This window comes from Hyla sarda, chromosome 4, assembly GCF_029499605.1.
Source record: "Hyla sarda isolate aHylSar1 chromosome 4, aHylSar1.hap1, whole genome shotgun sequence".
NCBI classification, from domain to species: domain Eukaryota; kingdom Metazoa; phylum Chordata; class Amphibia; order Anura; family Hylidae; genus Hyla; species Hyla sarda.
In genome coordinates, this window is record NC_079192.1 from 207,181,548 (window position 1) to 207,208,203 (window position 26,656).

Below are 26,656 nucleotides of genomic sequence, written 5' to 3' on the forward strand. Positions count from 1 at the left end.
CATTCAAGGTATGAATAATGGATAAAGTTCTCATATCTGAATTTTAAATATAAAACTGGATTCATTAAAAGAGTGATATTAAGATGAATTTTATTAGAAGAACCATAAGATGGATTTACAACATAAAATCCATACAAAGTAATAGTGAGTTCTGATGGCTATATTGCAAAGTTTATCTAATGAGAAATCTAAATGTCCCGCCTGGTAGTGTGCAGACTCTGAAGACCTCTCAATATAAAATAAACAGTAGATGTCATTGTATCTTATCCCCCTCCCCCACAGGAACACTTTCTATACTTTTCCAGTTTTTCTATTTTATGGATATATAAAAACCTTACCTATTTGACTTGGAACATTTTATACCCTGTATTTTACTGTACTTTACAATCCCAGGATGTAGCTTTATTGAGCATCTTTTAAAGCACATTAGTTGTTTGTATAGTAGTTGTTCGATCTAATTTCAAGGCTATTATCTATCTTACATCCATCTATCTAATCCTCTGGTTTTTCTAGTATTTTCTATTATATATCTCATGTTTATTTACAGTGCATTTGGGAAGTTTTTAGACCCTTTCACTGTTTCCACACTTTGCTATTTTCACCTGACTACTTGATTCTCAGTGAGACAGCTCAGCTTATATTAACAAGCAGCTCCTCATTTCCCTGGCTGATTTTTCTGTCTGGGCTCAGGCTATTTAAGCTGCAGCAGTTCGGTCTTCCTCTGCCCTTGAGAGGTCTCCTATCTCCAAGCATCCTGTATGTTATTATGTGTATTATGTGTCGGGCCTGGCTGACATCCATTCTGGTTCTGGATCCTGGTTGTGACTTTCCAGATATCAAGGGCTTACCTATACACTCTGTCTCATCTAAGGGATAAAAGAGTTTCCCCTGAGCCACTCCAGTGTTGTCCTGGCTTTGTGCTTAAGGTCATTGTCTTGTAATATAAACCTTTGGCCCAGTCTTGGGTCCAGAGCACACTGGACCAGGTATATCAGACTATCACTGTACTTTGTTCCATTCAGCTTTTCTACAACTCATTCTTTCTGTCCCAGCTTCTGAAGAACACCCTCACAGCATGATGCTGCCACCTCCATGCTTCACTTTAGGGATGACATTAGGCTGGTGATGAGCAGTGCCTCCAGACATAACATTTATTGAGGCTAAAAACTTTAATCTTGTTTCATCAGACCAAAGAATCTTGTTTCTTATAGTCTTTGAATCCTTTAGGTGCTTTTTTTTTTGCAAACTTCAGCCTTTCTTTTATGTGTCTTTTACTGAGAGGAGGCCTCTTTCGGGCAACTTTCTGCTTTAACCCCATAAGGACACAACCCATTTTGGCCTTAAGGACACAGACAATTTAAATTTTGCATTTCCATTTTTTCTTCCTCGCCTTCTAAGACGCATAACTTTTCTTTGAAGGTAAAACCACCCCTTCTGATGCGTTTCAGCCCTACCAGGCCTTAGTCATAGATACCGTTCATGGGCTTACATAGACCAAAGATAACCACAACTTGGTACAGCAGAAAAACACGCCAGAGGGGTAGGTTTAACTTCACTTTGTCTTCTATGTTTGCACCAGACTGCTGTACTGTTATCATCATGATTTTAATTAAGAAATAAAATGGACATTTTATTACCAGTGCTGTGACCCTTTCTTGTGGAAAGTTTCAGTGAAACCATTGAGCACATGGAAACTCAGGTTGGAGGAAACAACTAACAAGTTGTATAGAAATACTTGGTGACCACATATCTCTCCCAGATTCATGTCCAAAATATCTATATTTCTGCATTAGAAGAGCTTTTGTCTCGCTCAGCTTTAGTCTTTGAATACAGTGACAGTGCTCATATGGGATTTTCATTTAGACTTTTCCTCCCTGCAAACATGTGGTAGATGAGCAGGAATGAGGGACTTGGGATCTCCAGTGAGCGATGAGAAGAGGTTCCAGCTAACAATTACCTATCAAGGTTTACTATCACTTCTCATTCATATCTCTTCCTCAGTGGGAAACTGTATCTGCTTTCTCTATAGAAGGCCATTGTATTACTCAGTGGTTGGCGCCATGTACTGGCACTACACCTTTATATTGCTGTAGAGAGCTTACAGTCAGAAGCCATCACAAGCTAATACTGATGGCTCCCCCAGCGTGTGTCCTTTGTAACCAGATAGGAAACTGTTTTATTTCAACCTGGTTTTAAAGCACATGAGAGTTGAGAGCCACTAGAGTGCACTACTAATAGCTCATGCAAGTAGTATACAGTAAGTGTAAAAGAAGGAATACAGTGCCACTGACTGGGTAATACATTTGTTTTCTGTAGTGAAGGGAGAGATGAAATTGTTGGGGTAATAAACATGATGAAGATAATGTCAACCCCTGTACTGTGGAGGGTTGATGAGCCATAGAGAGTCATATCCATGTACATGAGTATATATGAAATGCATACATTATACTGTTTTCCTTTCAATGGTGAGCACTTTAGTAAACAAATATAAAAAATACAAAAAATTAAAAAAGAGAGACGTGTTTAGTCAAACATAAAAATATTTATTGGAAGAGTTTGAATGAACATTCTGTACTTTATACAAGACAAGTAGCACTGCCTTTATAGATACCACTATACAGAACTGCCCATTCAGAATAGTCTGTGTAAGCTGCCAATGTCTTTACAACATCATACAGTCATACTAATAATATTGTTTATTAAATATACCAGTTGGTTTCTACATCCTATACAACACTGCAGTAATAGCATATGAAGCATAGGTTAGTACAGTATACTGAAAAGCCTACACATCCTGCAAAAGTCTGTTACAATTTAGAACACACATTTCAAATAATGTGACCACAGTGATTTACATTGTTTCTAATAATATCTCCTACAAAAAACATCACTCTTTAGCTTATGTGTTCCTTATGGTTAAATTCTGCAAATACAGCTGTGAAGTCCCAAATCCCAGTAAGGTAACTTCTTCAATTGTTTTCATTCATTGTTATATATATATCATTCCAGTTTAAAATTAGTAAAAGAAATAATTCTTTAATGGTCCAAAATGTAACAAAGACATCTTGTGCTTTACTTTTCATTTTTGTTATTACTTCATTTTTGTGCTTTCACTATGGTTTCTTTGCATTCTGTTCTTATATGTTTTCCTCCTGTTGCGCTGTTTGTGCTTTTATATAAAAAGAATTTTAAAGAGAGATACAATGTACAATATGTTTGGCAACATACATATATATAGTCATTTATTTATTTAAGTAATAAAAAACATTTTGCTTAACCAATTGCAAACATCTACTTTTTATAGTACTAGAATCTGTAAACTGTGTACAAGATGTAGAAGCACACCCTTCCACTAGAGGTGACCCTTCTATATATACCATGGTAAGGGCAAGAGGAGTGAACAGCAGTAAAATACTATATCCCCTTACTGGAAGTTTCCTTTAAAAATGTGTACATGAAAAATGTTTGTGCTCTCATACAAGGAAAATTCCTTTACATACCCATCATTTTAGTTTCATCAAACACACATCATTTAAATGGGGTGTAGCACATTCCAATCCACAGGGTCACTTTGGCAATTGTCTATTATCAGAATATCAAACATCTACATCTACAAAAAAACGAAACAAAAAAAAAATGTAAATGAGGTCCTGGAAGTATACTTGACTTAAAAAGGTAAAATGGGGGGGGGGGGGGGGGGGGGGGGGGGAGTAGTTTCAACTGGCTCCAGAAAGTTAAACAGATGTAAGTTACTTCTATTAAACAATCTTAATCCTTCCAGTAGTTATCAGCTGCTGAAGTTGAGTTGTTTTTTTTCTGTCTGAAAGCTGTGCTCTCTGCTGACACCTCTGCTTGTCTTAGGAACTGTCCAGAGTAGGAGTAAATCCACATAACAAACCTCTAATGCTTCCTGAGACAAGCAGAGGTGTCAGCAGAGAGCACTGTTATCATAAAGAAAAGAACAACTCAACTTGAGCAGCTGATAACTACTGGAAGGATTAATATTTTTTTAATAGAAGTAATTTGCAAATCTGTTTAACTTTCTGGAGCCAGTTGATATAAATTTTTCCCCCTGGAATACCCCTTTAACACCAGGGTCTTTCACTTATGGAAGATATATCTTATGGCACACTGTATTGCAATTCATGTATTGCATGTTGTACTGTGCACTTCTAGCGGGAAATACAGTCCAATATACCACATATGATGGAGCATACAGCAAATGTTTACGCCTATAGCTATAGATGCATAAAGCTGTAGATCCATATAGCTGTAGCTGCACAGATATACAGTAGACCTGTGCATCTATGCGCACTTGAATACACTAAACAGTGTGTACTCATATGTAAGTTATATGTATATATTAAGGATTTAGAATGCTGTGGGGCTGAGAAGAGGACATCCAGGAAGGAACAGCAGGGTGCCACCATTCCTATACAAATTAGATAAAAGCCAGATGGACCTACCGATTTCCCAATACTCAGTGACTACTTAACGGTCTCCCAACTTTCCACAGATAGAATGTTCAATTATGCTGGATTTCCACATTTGTGATGCTTTCTTCCAACAAAAGATGAGCTAGTGCCAAAGGAGTCTGGCAGTGTTTTTTGGGTGTTTTTTCTTTTTAATTCCTATTCCCTCTTTCCTCATTGGCGGAAAAAGTGTGCATGTATATTGGGGAGTTATGGGTGACAAACATATTTGGCTCACAGCTTTCTAACTGACTACAAGATTGGGTTTAACAGGTGATTGCATGCAACATAAAGTATTGCTCTGAACTGCAGCTGTGGCTCCATAATTAAAAGTAATCTAGTAATACTACATAAAGTCAGATTGTAGCCCAGGCTTAAAGTGTACGAGCGGCTTAAGATGTTGTGAAAAGGGCATTACAATGTGTTTGGTAGCCATGTTTTCTAAAAGTACACATGAAACACATGCTGAATTATTGTATTTTGCTTAATTAGTCTTCCCATTCACCATTCCGATGTTGTTGCTTGGTCCGGTCAGCGCCACTATAATCCTGCCGTTGGTCTACAGAAGCTTTTTCTACTATGTTATTGCTTGGTGGCTGCAGATGGGATCGTTACTGATTTAGCACTATGCGCACATCATTGTTGTGTATGACGGTAAACAACTACCCAGGGTAAGCCGCAATTGATTGTGTGATAATTTTTACCCTTCCTCCGGTGTGTTACGCTATGGAGCGCTGTTCTTTCTTTCTCTAGATAGCCAAGGAGGCAGTGACCACTTCTAAGTTCTTAGTGGGAAGGGAAGTAGTGACTTCCCCTTTGGTTATCCAAGCCCTTATTAACATATTGGGTGCTAAAACTAAGCACAGATAGCTAATCAATGGGAAGGCCTTAAAAAGTATATAAAGACCGACCAGATCAGTGGAGCAGCAGGTCTACATGGATTAAAAAAAAACAATAGATTCCAATGGTCCACTTTAAGATGTGACAAAATTAATAGCAGAGTATATCTGTGCTTTCATGCTCTTGAGATGTAAATTCTATGCCAACCATATGTATTGCATGACTACCCAATGTTTATGTGCATCAGGCCTGCGAGTTTTTCTTGTCCTGGAACAAATTGATTTTGAAATGTAACTTTATTTGCCCTATAAACATTTTTTTCTTCTGAATGTCTATGCATTATATGGGCAGCCCTTTAAAGGGGTACTCCGCCCCTAGATATCCCCTATAAAAGGTATAGGGGTTAAGATGTCTGATTGCGGGGCTTCCACCACTGGGGACCCCTGCGATCTCCCTGCTGCACCCAGCATTTGTATAGAGCGTCGGGTGCAGCTCCGGAGGCTTGTGACGTCATTATCACAGCCACGCCCCCTCAATGCAAGTCTATGGGAGGGGGTGTGATGGCAATCACGCCCCCTCCCATAGATTTGCATTGAGGAGGCATGGCCTTGATGTCACAAGTGGGGCGTGACAATGATGTTTCGAGCCTCCAGCGAGCATTACCAGTCATCCGTCACAGAGCGAAGTTTGCTCCATGCACCGGATGTCTGGGGTGCCGTAGCCAAGATCACGGGGGTCCCCAGTGGCGGGTTCCCCCGTGAACAGACATCTTATACCCTATCCTTTGGATAGGGGATAAGATGTCTAGGGGCAGAGTACCCCTTTAATTTCAATACATACTGTGTAATTGTTTATTTCCCCTGCAGTGGTGCTGCAGAGAAACTAAACACTTACAACCAGGTTCATCCAGAGATCACAGGTGATTGCTGGGGATCCTACCAGTAGGACACACTTTGATCGGAAAACCCTTCTAACAAAAAGGAATTGTGTTCTCTAACATATTGAATGAATCATGTTTTGTAAAACAGTCATAACATATACCAAGTAAGAGCTTTATGTCTGAAATAAACTAATTTTATGAGAAAGCAGCTTTCAATTTCTTTCAGTAATTCCTAAAACTGCGGCCTCATGACACATAGGCTGTGCATAAGTAACTAAACAGCTTTTTAGCATATTTAATGTACACACGTGCTTTGAAATTGCTTAAAGGGGTACTCTAGGGAACCAAACCCATAGCCCATCCTTTCCCTCTCATCAGCTTATGTATTTGTCTAAATATCATTCATTAGCTATATAGAGGAGTTTCCATCTTTCAGCTGTCACTTACATGCAGGGAGTGAGAGAAAAACATCATTCTCAAATCCACCTTGTCTTGGTGTAAACCCTTCACTGAGACTAGCCCCCGACCTTCAGGAAAACACCACGTGATGATTTCTGTCTGGTCTAGAGCTCTGGCTGTGCAGCCACGCCTCCCCTCCCCCTCCCCTCCCTGTGTGAGGAGCTTGTGAGCCATGAGAGAAAAGCAGTGAAGATTCTCAGTCACAACTGAGCACATAGCTGGTGTTTTTCTACTGGAGGTCTAATCACTGACTGCTGACATTCAGAGCACAGCATAATTTATTGCTGGGGGAAGGATAGTCTAAAAGAAAAGACATGTACAGTGTGTGTGAGCTGCAGTGTAAGCATGCACACAGACAGTGAAAGAAGTTGGCTGGCAGCCATTACACAGAGCTGCACTGACTTCTGGAAGTTGTATTCTGTGCTGCAAACAAGGAAAAAATATTTAGGAGACATCAGGGGCCAAAGGAGCTGCCGAAACCACATGAATAATTACAGGGGGCACAGAACAGGTATTGTGGTGGCTCTGGGGCATTTTTATTTTGCTTAACTTCCCTGGAGTACCCCTTTTAAAGATCAGGTTTTATTAAATGAAACAAACGCATCACATTTACTCATTTTTCCAGCAACTGTGCCACTCATGTCCATGGGCTGTGTCTGTTATGGAAAGTCAGTCCTGTTATTGTAAAAAAGAGTTTAGCTGCAGTTCAAGATGCAGCTCATGGACGGGAATGGCAATATATTATATATATGTATATATATATATATATATATATATATATATATATATATATATATATATATATATTATATTTATATTTTTCCATTAACTAAAAAAGAATGTACCATGTATTGCTAACTGGGGATTGTTTAGTATGTAAACCCCAATTTCATTTAAAACCCCAATTTCATTTAAAAATAAACATGAACATACACTTACAAAACCAATATAATAGAGTTTCATTATTGCACATTTTTTCCTTTAATTTCTTTATTTTATTTTAACCTTACTAAAGGGATTGTCTAAGATTGCAAATTATGCCTACATCCTTTTAGAAACAGCACCACTGGTTGTGAATGGCATTGCAACTCCTGGGCAACAGTGGTGTTGTATTTAAAATAGGGCAAGCATAGTTAAAGGGGTACTCCGGCTGAATTTTTTTTTTTCAAATCAACTGGTGCCAGAAAGATAAACAGATTTGTAAATTACTTCTATTAAAAAAGCTTTATCCTTCCAGTATTTATCAGTGGCTGTATGCTCCATGGGAATTTCTTTTTTTTAAATGTATTTTCTGTCTGACCACAGTGCTCTCTGCTGACCCCTCTGTCCATGTCAGGAACTGTCTAGAGCAGAAGCAAATCCCTATAGCAGACCTATTCTTCTCTGCACAGTTCCTGACATGGACAGAGGTGCCAGCAGAGAGCACTGTGGTCAGACAGAAAAGAAATTCAAAAAGAAAAGAACTTCCTCTGTAGTATACAGCAGCGGAAGGATTAAGATGTTTTAATAGAAATAGTTAACAAATCTGTTTATTTTCTGGCACCAGTTGATTTAAAAAAAAAAAAAAAAAAAATGTTTTCCACCGGAGTAAGGACTGTTTTTTTTATCTGTTTGCTTTTGTGCACAGACCTTTGAAAATCTGGTGCAATTTAACCCCTCATGTTTCTTAGGCCACATCCCTTTGAAAAAACAATATAAAAAATCTGCGCACATGGTGCAAACAAGGCAAAATTCTTTTGAAAATGTGTGCTGCGCTACTTAAAAAAAAAACATATCTAACAAAGAATACAAAAAAAGGAAACAAAAAACCCTACAATTTTTTTTATATCCCCCCCCCCCTCAAGTCTTCAAATGGTTTGTATGAGTGAAGAGGGAATTTTGACTTTCCTCACATACACATTTGTTTTGTGTATTTTGTATGATTTTGTGCATTCTTTGTTCTTTTAGAACATTTTGTGCCCTTTTTTTAAAATTAAATCATAGTATGCTGTACTGTTTTAGGGCATTACTTAATGTTAGCAAAAAAATTAATAATGAAAAAAATAGTATGATTATTACATGCACTAATGTGTATGACTTTCTCTACAAAAATACCCTGAATAACATTTTTAGAACTGTCTATAAAGGAGTACTCCAGGGGAATTTTTTTTAATCAACTGGTGCCAGAAAGTTAAACAGATTAGTAAATTACTTCTATTTAAAAATCTTAACCCTTCCAGTACTTATTAGCTGCTGCATACTACAAAGGAAGATCTTTTCTTCTTGAATTTATTTGCAGTCTGACCACAGTGCTCTCTGCAGACACCTCTGTCCATGTCAGGAACTGTACAGAGCAGGAGATGGTTGCTATGGGGACTTTCTCCTGCTCTGGACAGTTCCTGAGATGGACAGAGGTGTCTGCAGAGAGCGCTGTGGTCAGACAGAAAGAAATTCAAAAATAAAAGAACTTCCTCAGGAGCATCCAGTAGCTGATCAGTACTGGAAGGATTAAGATTTTTAAATAGAAGTAATTTACAAATCTGTTTAACTTTCTGGCACCAGTTGATTTACAAATTTTTTTTCTCCACCGGAGTACCCCTTTAAATAAAAATATACCGCACACAAGTGATCCTAAAATGAATGATAAACATGCGTCTTTTCTTAGGTGAGTGGTGCTCAACTAAACCTTGATCTCCCTTATTGCCTACAATGAGCAAGTGCCTATTCACTATTTTTTTGGCTTTTCTTCCTTAAATTCCTCAGTAGTAATAATTGAAGCCACATGATTAAAAAAACATATGACTTGTAATAAGAAAAAAACAGGGGGGAAATGTCATATAAACTAAACACAAACTATTATGGGAAAAAAGGACACACAAACTGTATGACAGAGGAGCAAAAACAGGGGGATACGGGGGTGTTTTTAAATTTTTTTTATTTATTTTCAGGCCAGAAAAGCCAAATCTGTGCCTGAAGCAGGCCTTAGGGTACATTCACACGTTGACAACTCGCAATGGGTTTCCAGCAGGAGATCCGCTGTAGGTTTCGCTACCATTCACTTAAATTGATTTGCCGGCAATTTGCAAATCTGCCACTATCAAGGATTTTCTGCTGGCATGAATTGTAGCAAAACTCACAAAGAGTTTAATGTGTCAACGTACCCCTAAACTGATTTCACACAGGGAACTTACTTGGGGAAACCAAAGCCAGAAGGAGATGGGGAAGTGTAAGTACATCTTTTATATTTTCCATTCCTCCTTAATACACTTCTGGCTATGGCTCAAAAACCATGGGGCCTAAGGCCCTGTTCACATGGCGGAATTTGAATGTATACTTAGGGGAGTTTTACACACAGGTTTTTGTGGCAGTTTTTCCAATCAGATAAAAGTGAATTCAAAGGGAATGTGAAATATTAAAGAATTAATTATACTTCTCCTTCCTCATGGATCCACTTCTGTCTGTGGCTTAAAAAAGTGAATGAAAAACTCTCACAAAACACTAAGTTCCTTTAAATATTCTGTTAAACAAATGGTTTAAACTTGGCCTGTTTTATATACCATTTTCAAATGAAGTGATATTATGAAAGATTACTAATATAATATCTGATTTATCTATAAATCACAGCTAGTGTTAAAACATTATAACATTTCATTGCAATGTACAGTACTGATAGTATACATACTTCCAGTGTGTTTTATGGAAAAGTGCACCAAATCTTAAGTAAAATTCACATTATCATGTTTTCTAATTAATATTGGTGCCTTGTGTGGCTCATTTGCAGTTTACGTCAGAAGTCGTACATTCATTTTACTCCATTATTGTTCCAGAAACCTTCAAATCAGTGCAACACAACAGTATATAAGTACCAAGAAATACATGCTATAAACCTCTACAAAGGTTTCATTACTGGCTTCTTTACATTAATACTGTTTTCAGTTGTGCAAAAACATCCAGTTACATGTCATGTAACTATAAGTAACTTCAATGCATTCTAAAATTGGTTACAACAATAGCTTAGTTTACAAAAAATGTCATAGGAAAGTAAATAACCCATAATACATGGAAGAAGCCATATCACCCAGTGGACACAGCGAGTTGTGTACATAACGCACCTTATTTACATCGTCTCTAAAACTGTGGATTACAGTGGTCATTGGATCAATCTAAAAAGCTCTAGAACATTGTAGACAGTCCTCAAAAATATTTCTTTTCTAAAAAAAAAAAGAGAAAATAAGGACTGCACAACAAGTGCATATTTTCTAACAGTCTAAAAACCTTTAGGACAAAGATGTTGATAAGAGTTATAAGGATGAGGTGGTGGAGTCTAGAACTTCTCCTCCATTACATATGGTTGGAGTGTAATGTGCACAGGCCGAAGCTGAAAGAGAAAGTTACCATAGATAAATAAAACATGTATGTAATCGAATAACAATACAGGCATAGCAATATGTAATACTTATAAACTGGACATGAGATAGAACATTTTCTATATAATAATAATAAGAGCATGACATAGGATAAAGTAACAGGACATATTTTCCTTTTAAATATATGTCTTTGGATAGATTGGGGTTCATTTTTTTGTGTTTTTTGTGAACATCAAACACAGAAGTAGAGTTAAGTTAATTAAGTAAATTAAAGGTAATACATTGTATCACATATGCATTTGTATGAGATATTAGTTGTAATGAAACTATTGAAGAAAATCAAATTTGAAGCTGGTTTATGTTTATCTAAAGTTTTAGATCATGCGAAAAAAAAGGAAAAGAAATGGCGCTCAGAATTGTATTAACATACAGTTACACGTACAATAAACTAGTGTGTGACATGACTGATAGACTTCACGAGAGCACGGTATTGTAGAGAACAATAGCTAGTGTGATATTTCTCATTAGCTGCCTGATTGTATTTGCTACATAGCGGGTTTATTGTCCATCTAAGTTAGTGTTTCTCATCGATTGCAGGTTTCTAATACTAGTAGTTTTCAGAGTGATAATAAAGATTTCTAGGAAAACACTCTGCAAGGAGAGCTGAAATGAAAAAGCTATTGACAACACACTTGATATACAGTAGAATCTGCACTATGACAAAGAGGAATTGCAAAGGATAGGGAAATGTGTTCAGTGTAACATGTAAAGGAGCCATTCTTAAGGTGTACTAGATACAAAAAAGTCGAAAGCAATAAAGTGTTAAGCTGCCCACCATTGTCCTGAACCTGCAGCCATAAATCTCAAGGGAGCTCTTGGTGCAGGGAGTCAGAACAACATGCTCGCTCTCAGGTGAATATATGGCTACAGAAAAGAAATCTCTCTTCTGCGGCTATATGGCTATATACAATAGGAATGTTGTTATTATATCATTGATCTAGTTGACATTGGGATGGTAACATAATTACTATTAAATGGCTTATCCTGAACAGTATAGGCTATGTATGGTATAGGTTTTTTCAATAATAGGGCCTTTGAGCTATGTACACCACTGAAAATGTATGCAGTGACTTTTTTTTTCATTATCTACGAGTAATAATATTATATTATGATATCTGCAAAAATGTTAGATTCATATATAGCACATAGAAATGTTAACATACATAAGTCATTTAATGGGTTGTTCCATCATTTGGTAAAAAATCATATGTTGCTGGGGCTGGGGGAAAAAAAGAAATAAAAAGCTATACTTACCTTCTCCTGGTCCCTCCACAGCTCCCATTCTGCTCTTCCCAGTCCTCTGATCTCCTCTTCTTACTGCTTACGAGACAAGAGCTTGGTGCAAAACCTGCCTGGGCCAATCACTGGCTGAGAAGGGGCACTACTGTGGCCAGTGATTGACTGAGAGGGCTGGCCCGGCACTGAGCTCTCGTCTCAGAAGCAGGAAGAAGACAGGAGATCAGGGGACTTGAAGGAGCCAAATGGGAGCTCCTAAGATCAGCAGAGAGACCAGGGGTAGATAAGTATAGTTATATTTTTTCCGGCCTCAGCAACATCCTGAAAACACTGGAATAGCCCTTCAAAGTATTCAAATATAATTTACATCATATAGCTACTGATTATGAAATGTAATATACTTACACTGGGAATACGTGGTTGCAGTGCCGCTGACACTGAATCTATTTAAATGGAGTCTGTGCGTTACAACATTTTTCTGTGGTTGGAATAGAATGATATGAACTTTCGGTGCAAACAGGCAACCCAAGACTACAAAACCGCTTAGACTTACAGAAATACACATGGTCGTAGTTTGGACCTGAAACAGATTGAAAATAATATACATTGTTATTCGGTCCTCATTTCCTGTTCATATTTAATATAGGAGTTGGTACAATAAATATGCATGGAATATGATAACAAGAATTTATCTAATTGTCCAGTAACAGCACTTAACATAGTTATGTAGGAATTTTAAAACAACATTTTTTTTTAACCTGTAGCACATTTTATGTTAGAATGAGGCACAGAATATTCATACACCATGGTGAGGAGAAGTATACACTCATTGCCAAAAAATAAATAATGCACCCAGATAGAAAGATTAGTCAGATTATTGCAAGACTCTGCCTACAGTTATGTCTCAGACAGATATGTAAATAACTACAGGTGTGGTCTGATAAGATACTGGGTCTTGTCACAAGATGGTGGAAAATTCTTTCCCCACAAAGGCTCTCAGAGGCTACTTTTGGGCAATGTACCTCTTCGTGCAAAATAGTTGACTGCTAGACATGCCCCTACAATGCATTTGAAGACATTTTGTCCAGTTGACAAGCTTTGAGAGGAGGTCCATCAGTAAACTGAGAGAAGCACATAATTTTGACAAATTGCCCATCATCTATGCTGTTCTGACCAAGCTGTGAAGAGAATGTGGGGAGCAGTAGTTACGTGAGGGCATTCACACATGGCAAACAGGCCCTGGATGGCCTGAGCATACCACCAGTAAAGATGATTGTTTGTTTGATTCAGATTCCTTCTTCATCATCCAGACACAGGTGGCACCTTCATTACACACCCCTATTCTCTACCCAGACCATTTCCAAGCACTTAGCAAAAGAAAATATGGTGTCACAGCACCCATTACATGGCCTGCCATTGACAGCCAGCTACTGTCACCTTTGTTTGCAGTGACTGAAACCTTATCGTCTTTAGTGACAAACTTTTTTTGGAATGCAACAACAGTTTGGTGAGCGCTTCATTCCTGCCTATACACACTGCCCCAAATGATGTTGTGATGATCTGGGGAGCCATTGCATATGCAGCTGGCCACCCGTATTGGTGACACTAGGGACACTAACCACTTATTGATATGTGCAGGACATTCTGCAGCCACATTTGTTGCCTCTCATGGCAGGGCTTCCAACTGGCATTTTATACAGCAGGAGAATGCTTGCCTACACAGAGCAAGGATTTCCCACACTTCCTTGGCCTACCTGGTCACCAGATTTTTTACCATCCGACCATATATGGGACTAGCTGGCAACCTACAAATGGGCAGGACCTACAGACAGAGCAACAACCTCTGTCGTCAATCAGCATCTATAGTGGTAGCAACAACTTCTGTGGACAAAAAATGCAGTTTTGCATCTTGCAGCACATTTGTCCACAGAAGTTTTTGCTATGCCTGTAGATCCTGCACATTTGTAGGTTACCAAAGCTGGCATCTCAGCTGGTCCAATATATGGCCGAGATGGCCTTTATACCTCCAAGCCCAATTGTAACTAGGGCCATATTTACAGCTCAGGCTGCATAAGGCACTCATTTTATTGCACATTCACTGTGGTTCTTCACCCTATACACAGAAAATGGTGAAATCAATCACAAATTCTGAGAATAATGAATGGCTGCAAGGAAATTTTGAAGCAGTTCTGACCCATGTGTATTCAACCACAGCCTAGGTGCCTCCCTCAACACTGCCCTAGGCACAAGCCCTCAGGTGCCAATAGTGAATACAGCCCTGACCTTATCTCATTTTGTATCCAGGCTAGAGGTGGCCAAACAGGATACCAGGGCCTCCTTTCAGTTGTACAGTTTTTCCCAGTAAACTTATCCTTTCACTCCAATATTGTAATCACATATGTATATATATATATATATATATATATATATATATATATATATATACATATATATATATATATATATATATATATATCACCATTACATTCACACATATAAAGTCTTATTCCATTCCAAGTCCTCCTGAACTATTTTATTTTGTCAATGAGTGTATTAACCCCTTAAGGACCCAGGCTTTTTCCGTTTTTTCATTTTCAATTTTTCCTCCTTAACTTTAAAAAATCATAACTCTTAAAAATTTTCACCTAAAATTATATATAATTGCTTAATTTTTGCGTCACTAATTCTACTTTGTAATGACATTAGTCATTTTACCCAAAAATCTACGGTGAAACGGGAAAAAAAATCAATGTGCGACAAAATTGATGAAAAAACACTATTTTGTAAGTTTTGGGGGCTTCTGTTTTTACGCAGTACATTTGTTGTCAAAAATGATACCTTATCTTTATTCTGTAGGTCCATATGGTTAAAATGATACCCTATTTGTATAGGTTTGAATTTGTATCACTTCCGAAAAAAATCATGAATACATGCAGGAAAATTTATACGTTTAAAATGGTAATCTTTTGACCCCTATAACTTTTTTATTTTTCTGTGTTCAGGGCGCTTTGAGGACTCATTTTTTGTGCCGTCATCTGAAGTTTTTAGCGGTACCATTTTTGTTCTGATCAGACTTTTTTATCACTTATTATTCACTTTTTTTGTGGTATAAAAAGTGATCAAAAATGCGCTATTTTGGACTTTTCAATTTTTTGCGCGTACGCCATTAAACGAGCGGTTTAAAAAGCGGTATATTTTTATAATTCGGACATTTCCGCACACGGCGATACCACATATGTTTATTTTTATTATTATTTACATAACTTTTTTTTATTTTTGGAAATGCCGTGTGATTCAAACTTTTATTAGGGGAAGGGATAATTGAAAGGGTTAATGATAATATTATAGCTCCTATAAGGGGCTATAACATTGCATGTACTGATCTTTTACACTGATTGATCCATCTCCATAGGAATGGATCAATCAGTGTTTTCGGCGATTGAATGCTCAAGCCTGGATCTCAGGCTTGAAGCATTCATTCGGCAATCGGACAGCACAGGAGAAGGTAAGAAGACCTCCTCCTGTGCTACAGCTGTTCGGGATGCCGCGATTATACCGCGGCGATCCCAAACAGCTCCCTGAGCTGGCCGGGCACTTTTACTTTCGTTTTTAGCCGCGCGGCTCAGCTTTGAGCGCGCAGCTAAACGGTTAATAGCGCGCGGCACAGCGATCAGTGCCGCGCGCTATTAGAGGCGGGTCCCGGCTTCACTATGACGCCGGGCCCGCCGCGATATGATGCGGGGTCACCGTGTGACCCCGCGTTATATCGCAGGACAGGGACTCATGACGTACGCATACGTCATGGGTCCTTAAGAGGTTAAAGGAAGCATATGACTGTATCTTCAACAATTTAGTGTTATAGACACTAGATGACAGAACAAAATATAAAATATTATAGAATAATAGAACTGTTTATGTTGTATTAATAATAAGAAAAAATAGAAGACAAAAAAAACAACTGTTTTCATAAATGTTTTAACTACTTATTAAAAAAAAATATTTAGACCAATTTACTGCCAATTTTTCAAACACAACAAAGGGGAGATATATTAAAACCTGTGCTGAGGAAAAGTTGATCAGTTGCCCATAGCAACCAATAAGATTGCTTCTTTCATTTTTTAGAGGTCTTTGAAGCTGGCTGATTGGTTGCTGGGCAACTGGTCAACATTTTCTCTGAATAGGTTTTGATAAATCTCCCATAGTGTAGAAATCTGTCAGAAAACCTGGGTCAACCTTTTCCTTATACATTTTATTTTTACTTTTGTTATTCTTTGTGATGTAAATGAGAAAAACAGAATAAAATAAGAGAAATGTATCACTGTGTGGCTTGATACTTTTTTTTTAAACAAATGAATCCTGTCATGATAAACACATAGGCAGCATGATGCAGAACAGAATAAGCATAGCAGATTGATATATATATTTTTGTAGGAAAAGACTGGTATTTTCTTTTTCATTTAAATCCCTGCTCAATCTGATCTTAGGAGTCAAGGAGGCGGTTCTAATCAGTGATTGACTTCTATTCGTATGCATACGCATGCAGGCTGTCAGTCACTGAGTAAAACCACCCAATGGACTCCCAAGCATAGACAAAGCACAATTTCAATCACTGATGTAAATCTCTTCCCATAACTATACATTATCAATTTGCTTATCTCCTCCTCTATAGCAATATACCCAAAGATTTAACAGCACTTGTTTAGGTGACAAGTTGTTTTAAAGAGTTACTCCAGTTTTTATTAAATTGAAGGGGTACTCTGTTGCTAGACTTCTTATCCCCTATCCAAAGGACAGGGGATAAGATGTCTGATTGCAGGTGTCTGCACAGAGATCGTGGTCCCAGCGGCCAGACCCCACAATCAGATGTCTAATCCCTATCCTTTGGATAGGGGATAAGATATCTAGCAGTGGAGTACCCCTTTAAGCCTAGTCAAAGTATAATGAAAGTAATATACTTTTTTCCATAATAATTTTTGTATCAATTCCTTGCTTTTTTTCTGTACTTGCTGTCATATAATGCTATCTTCATATACCTTTAAGAAATGCATATTTATGTATGCTTTTTTTGTGTGCCATATTATGTAATGTTATACTGCACATTGGAGATGCAGGTGAGAAACCTGCCTTGTCTTGGATAACTGCTGGCATTATTAGTATCTCCATCTCTAAATTAATGACATTAGGAATGAGGTGCCTGGATGCCATCTTGTAGGAGAAGGTGTCAATCAGCAGAGTCCATTGTACTGTTATCCCTACATTGACGTCATGGTATATATTGTGGTTCTGTACCATTGCACAGCGTGAGGAATGAGGATTAGGCATGTCTATAAAATGCTAAGATCGTGTGCCAGCAAGAGACTTGCTGTGAGAGTATGCAGAGGTCTAGGCCTGAACCAACCACCAAGGAGAGTGCTTGTGAAATGATTGAGTGTGATGAAGGACCTGGGAAAAGCATTAAGCAGTCTCGGTACATGCTGTCATTTGGATCTTTTGGGATCGTGCAAGAGAGCAAGAGCACAGTTTGGCACTCAGAGATCAGAGTCAAAGGTGGAAGAAGCAAGAGAGCTTGTAAGTCAAGCGACACTAAGTGCGTAGTAAGTGTGTAGTTATGCATGTCAAAGTGTGTGGGAAAGAGTTGAAAGAACAGTGTACAGTATGTAAAAGTCCAGCAAGGATGTCAGTGTCCTACATGTCTTATCACTAGAGACTACTCTCACAACTGTACTGTGCCTGTGATGAGCCAACCACATGTGACATACAACATATGTTAACAATTGCATAACTTTTCACTACAAAACCTTTGGCACATTTACATATGTCATAAATATCATATTTTGTGTCCCCTTTAATAACCGTTTTATATAAATACTACTCAACTTACCCTGTAGTCACTGGACGTCACATAAAATATTGGAAGAAATGCGAGCCAGATAATACATGTTGTGTACATTGTAAATCCAATAAACTTGGCTTCATTGAAATTTTCTGGGCACTTCCTTGTTTTAAAGGCATATACAGTACATAATATCACTAGAACCACGTCATATGTTAAAGATATCAGCATACTTGAATCTTTCACATTACATTTTAGTATGACAGTCTCCCTCTTCTCTGGAAGAGTATACCGCCTGGTGCCTGGATATTCCAACATAAGCCATACAGACACTATTACAATTTGAACAGAGATGAGGCTCAGGCAAATTATGACTTGAGATTTGGGGCTGATGAATTTAGGTCTTTGAGCACCTTCTGTCACACCACTGAAGATCCGGGCAATTCTGTTTGTCTTTGTTAGAAGAGCTGAGTAGCAAACTACAAAAGAAGTTCCCAGCCCCAAACGCCTAAGAGTACATATGACTGGGGAAGGTTTGGCTATGAAGAAAAATGTCATAAAGTAACACATAAAAACTCCAATTAAGAGGATATAACAGAGTTCACGTCCAGATGCCTTGACCAAAGGAGTGCTGTTGTGCTTGATAAAGACTCCGCCAACCAGGAATGTACAAATAAACCCAAGGCATGCAATTGTTACCGGGCCTATGGCCCATGCGTCCTCCCATTTAATGTAATCTTCTGGCAAGTCAAAGCATCCTGTTAGGTCTGAGGTGGGCCAACGTCCTGGTCCACAATCAACACATGTGAATTCATCTGCAAGATATTGATATGTTTCACACGGAATACAGATCCAGCAACAGACATCTCCGGGTTGCATATTCTTCATTTCATTCTGAGCACACGGATCACTGCACTGTGATGTTGGCACCATACTCTTTGACCACTGTATGACATCTACATCGAGAGATAAGGTTTCTGCCCACTGACCTATTTTTAGATATGAGTATTTGCCATTATTGTATTGAAAATTGAAGACATTATATAAACCAAGGCCGTCTCCATATGCATCAAACTTCACAATGCTGTCTGCAGAGGGTGGAACAAATGGAGCTGTGAAAAAACAGAAAAGAGAGTAAAATAAAAATATGGTTACATCCAGGGTTAAGAAAAATGACTCAAAGATTAGTGCCCATAAATATTAGTTAACTCAGCAACACAACTCAGGGGGAAAACTGGGATTGATTTTTTTTAAAAGAGCATAACTCGCCTAGGAATGCCTGCTTAGCAGGTGAATGCATCTTCAGCAAATGGCCAGTTTTCTTCTACTGTATGAATTTCTCCCTTTGTGAGAATATATGCAGGGCTGGAGTGGTTCATTTACAAATATGCAATTTCCAAATCATCCTAACTACCCAAAGTGAAAATAAGGGATTTTGTCTAGTATTCTATAAGGCAGATATAGTTTGTCATAAATTACCACAGTGTCTGGCCTCGTGCACAAAGCTAAAAGCATACTACAGCAGCGCCATACTACAAAGCCATACTACAGGGCCGTACTACAGCGTCACAGGGTATATGTGTGTCTGGGGTTTGAGGGAGACTATCCCTGTAAAACTTGGAAAACTAATACAGTATTTCATTTGGTCAGATGGTCAGATCAAGCAGAAACGGCACTGAGAATGACTGATGATCAGGCACTAATCTTGGAAAAGAGGTTTGAAAAAAAAAAAGCAGTACCCCTGTAATATGACATCAGATAGAACATGCCACAATTTGTTATTTTTTTATGTAACTTTGTACAGAATCAAACAGATAAAATACTTAAATACTTTGTATGCCTGTATATAATTGCAGTACAGTTGAGTCTCACAGAAGTCTATAGGTGACTGTATAGTAAAGTAAAGTATTTTATTAACTGCTTTCCGACTCTGTTGGACTGGATTTTAAAGGAGCAAAACCTCTAATAACTTTCTTATATGAATGATAAGAAAATATAACTTAAATGTATTTAACAAATGCTCAGGGTTTTTCTCTTTATTCTCTCAATGTTTATATTACGTTCCTTTGATTTAACGTTGCTTAACTATAGTATTAAGTTATAAATACATTTAATACCAAATACTTAATTGTATATGTAAATACTTAGTTATATATGTGAGAATGTAAAATTCAAAGAGTGTGTATGGGCCTAACTTATATGGCCTCATCTGTTGTCAGCAATATGTTCATCCACAAACTTTCTATTTTCAGAATCAAATGTAATATGATGTGACATTTTGTGACCTGACATGTCCACTTTTATCATGGCATTGAGATGACTACTGTCTAAAGGCTGTCAAGTCTGGAGGCCATACACAGTTATTCCAGGCAGTTTAAGAATCCTGTACATACAAGATGACAATTACTTTATCATTAGTGGTAGGCTAGCTTCAGTCTTCTAAGGAGATGCCAAAACGGGATTTGTAGATGGTTTCCAAAGAACAAATGGTAACAATTCTTATACATTAAACCACATTTGTTCTACTCTTTCATGTGTATTATCTTATGATTTCATGTTATCAATTTTTACTGAGCCCTTTACGCTCCATTTGCTGTTTCTGATCAGAATACACAAGTGTCAGTTCAATAGATAAGCATTCTCTTGACATTCTTGAAAGTCTCTTTAGGTCTCTTCTTTTGGCGGCAGCAATATGCCCTAGTATACTTCTCATGTTCTGCTAAGTGTCTCCAAGCTGTATAGAGCCAAGGGAGGCAGCACATAATCTGACACAGAGCCATAGGTAGTGACCTTGCCTAACAGACTTCTGCACTAAAGCACACTGAAAGTGCTCGAGTATTTCTAAGTTAGTGTAACTTCAACTGTGAGAGGCAAAGTCTGACTGTCATGTAAGAACTGCGCAAACTGCAATTACGACTCATGCGGAGAAGAGAAGTGAACTGTACTGTCACAAGGAAAGTTATTTATTACAGAATAGTTTTTTCTTCTTCAATGTGAGGCTTTAAAGGGGTACTCCACTGGAAAACATTTTTTTTAATCAACTGGTGCCAGAAAGTTTAACAGATTTGTAAATTACTTCTATTTAAAAATCTTAACCCTTCCAGTACTTATCAGCTGATGTATGATACATATGAAGTTCTTTTCTTTTTCCTTTCTGTCTGACCATAGTGCTCTCTGCTGACACCTCTGTCCATGTCAGGAACTGTCCAGATTAGGAGAAAATCTTCATAACAAAACTCTCCTGCTCTGGACAGTTCCTAAAATGGACAGAGGTGTCAGCAGAGAGCACTGTGGTCAGACAGAAAGGAAATTCTAAAATAACAGAACTTCCTGTGGAGTATACAGCAGCTGATAAGTACTGGAAGGATTAAGATTTTTAAACAGAAGTCATTTACAAATCTGTTTAACTTTCTGGCATCAGTTGATTTAAAGCAGTAGCAGCTTTAAAGCACATTGCAATGTAGATGAAGTAAAAGGAAACAAAGATTTTCCTAACTGGTGCATACGGTACAGAGTGCCGGTATATCATCCTGCTATTACCAATCAAAATGATGATACTTAACAGAAAACAGCCACGTATAATTTTCCTGTCCCCTTGGGGTCCCATAGGCTAAACTTAAAAGTAGCCTCTATTAATAGTTATGTTTCTGGAGTGTCGGAGGAATCCTATGTAAACCGAGGCAGAACATGCTAACAGGCAGATTTTGTCATTGGTCAGATGTGAACAATCAATGCTGCAAGACCCGGTACTCACACCTTCATGCCACTCATTGATAAAAGGTCAGGATGACAAAGAAAGCTGCCAAGTACACCAAATAGAGGGCAGTGGGGCTGTAGGAGCTGGGCAAGGTATGTATGAGTGAGGGAATGTTCTCTAATTTTGGTGACTCAATTTGTATATGAAAAGAATTTTGGTGACCAAGGTTGTATATGAAAAGAAGTAAAAGTAAGCAATGTCATAGCAATACAGAGTTCAACATTATAAGGACAAGAACCCCAAAGGGCGCAGTATAAAATAAAAATTGTCTGTTTTCATCAAATATCATGAAGAATTTAAAGGTTATCTTTAATATTCCAAACTGAAGGGGAAAAAAAAAGATCAGAGATCGGCTTTATAAGGGCTTAAAGAAAATCTATAATCAGAAAATGGTCTATTGTTTACTCAAAGGCCCTTTGTTAAATATAAGAGATTAGAGAATGTTTACTTGTCTTTTGCTAGTGGGCAAAGGTTCTATTGTGGAGCCATATTTGGCACATATAAGTCAATATAGACTGAAATTCTAGAATACAGGTCTTTAGTTCTGCCTCCATTGTCTTGTCTGCAGTAAATGCAGCACCTTAATAGAAAAGTCAATGGTGTTTCTCACCCAGCAGCAAGCATGATAATGGAAATATCCATTTGATCCATGTGTATAAGGTTGTGCAAGTGCAAAGAAAGAAGGCTAAAACATTGAATGAAATTTAAATAGTTGGATCAATATCACTGATTTTAGTCATTAACCATAGTATAGTACTTTCCTTGCCATCCTATACAATGTTGCAAGGGGAAAAAAATTACAGAGCCAAATGGGTGTTACAAAGGGGAGTGTTGACTATATATCTGGCTCTGTCAGCTATGATTGGATAGTCTCAGGCATTATAGGGAAACAACCCCAACTGGTAACATCCAATTGGAGTTTCAGTCATAAATTTCTAGTAAGGTTAACAGAAGAATGCACAACAGCTATAAGAAAAGATGTTCCAGAATTGTTATTTCAGAGAGAATACAAGTATTTACTAAAATAGACAGGTCAGTAGAAGCCACAGGTCCTCTTTGAAACAAAATATTTGACTAAAATGGTACCATCTATTTAGGTTTAACCTTTTCCCATACATTTCAACAAATTTCAGACATAGGTGTTATGCCCAGCGCTCTGGCCAGACACCCTGGCCGTGAGCGCTCCCCTGCTCTGTCCTCATCTGCCGGTGGGACTGGGATTCACATCCCGGGATGCGCCCGCATGCGAATCTCAGCCCGTCACTCACCTCTCTTGCCTGCTGTCCCTTCCATGCTCTCGCTGTCGCGGCGTGCATGACCCCGCCTCCTAGGGCGCGCGCGTACCAGAGCTCTAAGATTTAAAGTGCCAGTATCCCTGTAATTATGTCCTACACCTGAACCTTTGTTATAAGTTTCGGCACTTCTGCCCACTCACTGCTGGATCTTTGTTTGCCATTGTGCCTAAGAGAAAGCTATTCTGCGTCTTGCCTTGCCATGTTCCTGATATCTCTGTTCCGTAACCTGACCTTGCTCCTGTGCTGCCTGTCTATAGACCTACTGCTTCGTTCCTGACTATGCACCTGTGCCACCTGCCCTGACCTTCTGCTATCCTGACCTCGACTTGCCGTATTCCTCCTGTGCCTCGTATCTCCTCAGCCGCCTGTGTGGTATAGCTAAATCGATCATCATTATCATAGGAAAGTTATTGGCCTTTCAAATCCTCGCAGATGTGTAACTTGTAGCTTCTGGGCTCCATTGTAAAATCTGCAACAGGGCCCCATGTGCCACTTATAATACTGGTCTCTTTTGGGGCAGATGTACCTTGGAGCCCCATTAGGCACCTGGGCCCTGATGCATCTGCTACCTCTGCACCCCATATAGTTATGTCCCTGGTCCCTCTTCTTCACAGATATTAGTCCCTCCTTGCTTACATTATTTCCCCTTCCTTCACAATGTGTCAATGATTTCCATGGCCTTAAAGGGGTTTACCCATCTAAGAAAGTTACGCCCCATCCTGCTCCATTTATTCTCTACAGGAGCCAGGGAAATAACTAAGTACATTGTTCAGTTGTTTCCAACAGCTCCATAGAGAATGAATGGAACTGTGGTTTGTATGCACAACCCACTGCTCCATTCTAACAGGAGACCAGGGTCCCCATACTCGAGAGTGTGAGGGACCCAATAATTGAACCCTCGCAATCAGCTAGTTATCTCTTAATATTGAGATAGGGGATAACTTTTTCAGTTGGGAAAACCCCTTTTGATTGTATGCTCCATGATCTTACTATATACCCAACTGACCAGTGGCCTCATCTCCTTTGTATGTTACATTTTAAATATACATATTTGTCCCCTTATTTTTCACAATGGGATAAATAACTACACTCTTTATGTGTTAGAAACTATTTGGTTCCTTTTTTCTTATGTTGTCATCCCATCATGGGATAAATAATGACATTTACTCCTCATCTGTTATTAATTATTAGGTGCCTTATTTCCTGTGATGTTTTCCCAAGAGACGTTAACAAATATTTCCATTGTACTAGGTATGTTGATGTTGTGTTTGTTGGTGTGTGTGTATATATTTTATATAAAATTTTCATTAAAAACCTTATTGACATTAAGACACTAAATATTTGCTTTTTCATTCCATTCCTATTACTGATTATATTCTATCATTCATGGTGATGGCAGGTTTAAGTATAGGGTTTAATTCTTACAGAGGATACACCATCAGGATTTTCAGATACCATCAAGTAGAGGACTTAAGCACCTTTCTTTATATACGTTTTCCATGCTTATGGAGGACTATAAATCATTTGCTTAAGTCCATAGATCATGATTTGTTTAGTACATTTCTCATATTTAAATCACTCAACACTAATAGTTTATTTAAAACACTAGATGTAATTTGTTGAAGTCAAGTGAATAATGCAAAACCCAAGCCCCAACCATGAAAAATGAGATGCCTAGTTAGCCTTGCCAGTCGCAATATTTCACACTATTTTCACTGTAAGTACCACTTCTAAGCACTCTTATGTATGTAAGCAAGCAATGATCAATTTCACTGTGAAACATTCAGTGTACCAATTTCGTGCGCTATATATTAAATACATGCAAATTTAAGTTGGTGCCAACATTTTGTTATGTAGATGAGGCTGTGAAAGAATAGTGTTTTCTATACTCCTTGTTGCTTTTCAGAATTTTTTTTTTTATAATGCTACATATTGATTTATTAGCTTTGTTGCACATTGCTTTTACTGAAAAATGGAACAATATCTCATATAAAGTAAATAGTTGCCCCTGAGAGTCACACTGCCTAAGAATTAGACAAAGATTGTTATTGTCTCCATTGAAAAGTTATTGCTTTCCATTGTTACGCCGAGCGCTCCGGGTCCCCGCTCCTCCCCGGAGCGCTCGCTTCACTCTCCCCGCGGCAGCGCTCCGGTCACGTCCTCTGACCCGGGGCGCTGCGATTCCGCTGCCAGCCGGGATGCGATTCGCGATGCGGGTAGCGCCCGCTCGCGATGCGCACCCCGGCTCCCCTACCTGACTCGCTCTCCGTCTGTTCTGTCCCGGCGCGCGCGGCCCCGCTCCCTAGGGCGCGCGCGCGCCGGGTCTCTGCGATTTAAAGGGCCACTGCGCCGCTGATTGGCGCAGTGGTTCCAATTAGTGTGTTCACCTGTGCACTTCCCTATATCACCTCACTTCCCCTGCACTCCCTTGCCGGATCTTGTTGCCTTAGTGCCAGTGAAAGCGTTCCTTGTGTGTTCCTTGCCTGTGTTTCCAGACCTTCTGCCGTTGCCCCTGACTACGATCTTTGCTGCCTGCCCCGACCTTCTGCTACGTCCGACCTTGCTTTTGCCTACTCCCTTGTACCGCGCCTATCTTCAGCAGCCAGAGAGGTGAGCCGTTGCTAGTGGATACGACCTGGTCACTACCGCCGCAGCAAGACCATCCCGCTTTGCGGCGGGCTCTGGTGAATACCAGTAGTGGCTTAGAACCGGTCCACTAGCACGGTCCACGCCAATCCCTCTCTGGCACAGAGGATCCACTACCTGCCAGCCGGCATCGTGACAGTAGATCCGGCCATGGATCCCGCTGAAGTTCCTCTGCCAGTTGTCGCTGACCTCACCACGGTGGTCGCCCAGCAGTCACAACAGATAGCGCAACAAGGCCAACAGCTGTCTCAACTGACCGTTATGCTACAACAGTTACTACCACAGCTTCAGCAGTCATCTCCTCCGCCAGCTCCTGCACCTCCTCCGCAGCGAGTGGCCGCTCCTGGGATACGCTTATCCTTGCCGGATAAATTTGATGGGGACTCTAAGTTTTGCCGTGGCTTTCTTTCCCAATGTTCCCTGCATCTGGAGATGATGTCGGACCTGTTTCCCACTGAAAGGTCTAAGGTGGCTTTCGTAGTCAGCCTTCTGTCCGGAAAAGCCCTGTCATGGGCCACACCGCTCTGGGACCGCAATGACCCCGTCACTGCCTCTGTACACTCCTTCTTCTCGGAAATCCGAAGTGTCTTTGAGGAACCTGCCCGAGCCTCTTCTGCTGAGACTGCCCTGTTGAACCTGGTCCAGGGTAATTCTTCCGTTGGCGAGTATGCCGTACAATTCCGTACTCTTGCTTCAGAATTGTCCTGGAATAATGAGGCCCTCTGCGCGACCTTCAAAAAAGGCCTATCCAGCAACATTAAAGATGTTCTGGCCGCACGAGAAATTCCTGCTAATCTACATGAACTTATTCACCTAGCCACTCGCATTGACA

The 26,656-nt window shown here is 39.2% G+C and overlaps 1 protein-coding gene across 2 annotated transcripts in view; it reads right to left on the reverse strand.

Moving 5' to 3' along the window:
* Positions 1 to 8,888: 8,888 nt before the first annotated feature.
* Positions 8,889 to 26,656, reverse strand: part of GRM3 (glutamate metabotropic receptor 3) — a 331,898-nt gene continuing 314,130 nt past the window's right edge. For both annotated transcript variants that reach the window (XM_056573393.1, XM_056573394.1), the window contains exons 4-6: positions 18,175 to 19,238; positions 12,699 to 12,873; positions 8,889 to 11,008 (exon numbers count right to left, since the gene is read on the reverse strand). In XM_056573393.1, the coding sequence (XP_056429368.1) occupies positions 10,932 to 11,008; positions 12,699 to 12,873; positions 18,175 to 19,238 (1,316 nt within the window). In that variant the 3' untranslated portion in view covers positions 8,889 to 10,931. The remainder of the gene's footprint in view (positions 11,009 to 12,698; positions 12,874 to 18,174; positions 19,239 to 26,656) is intronic.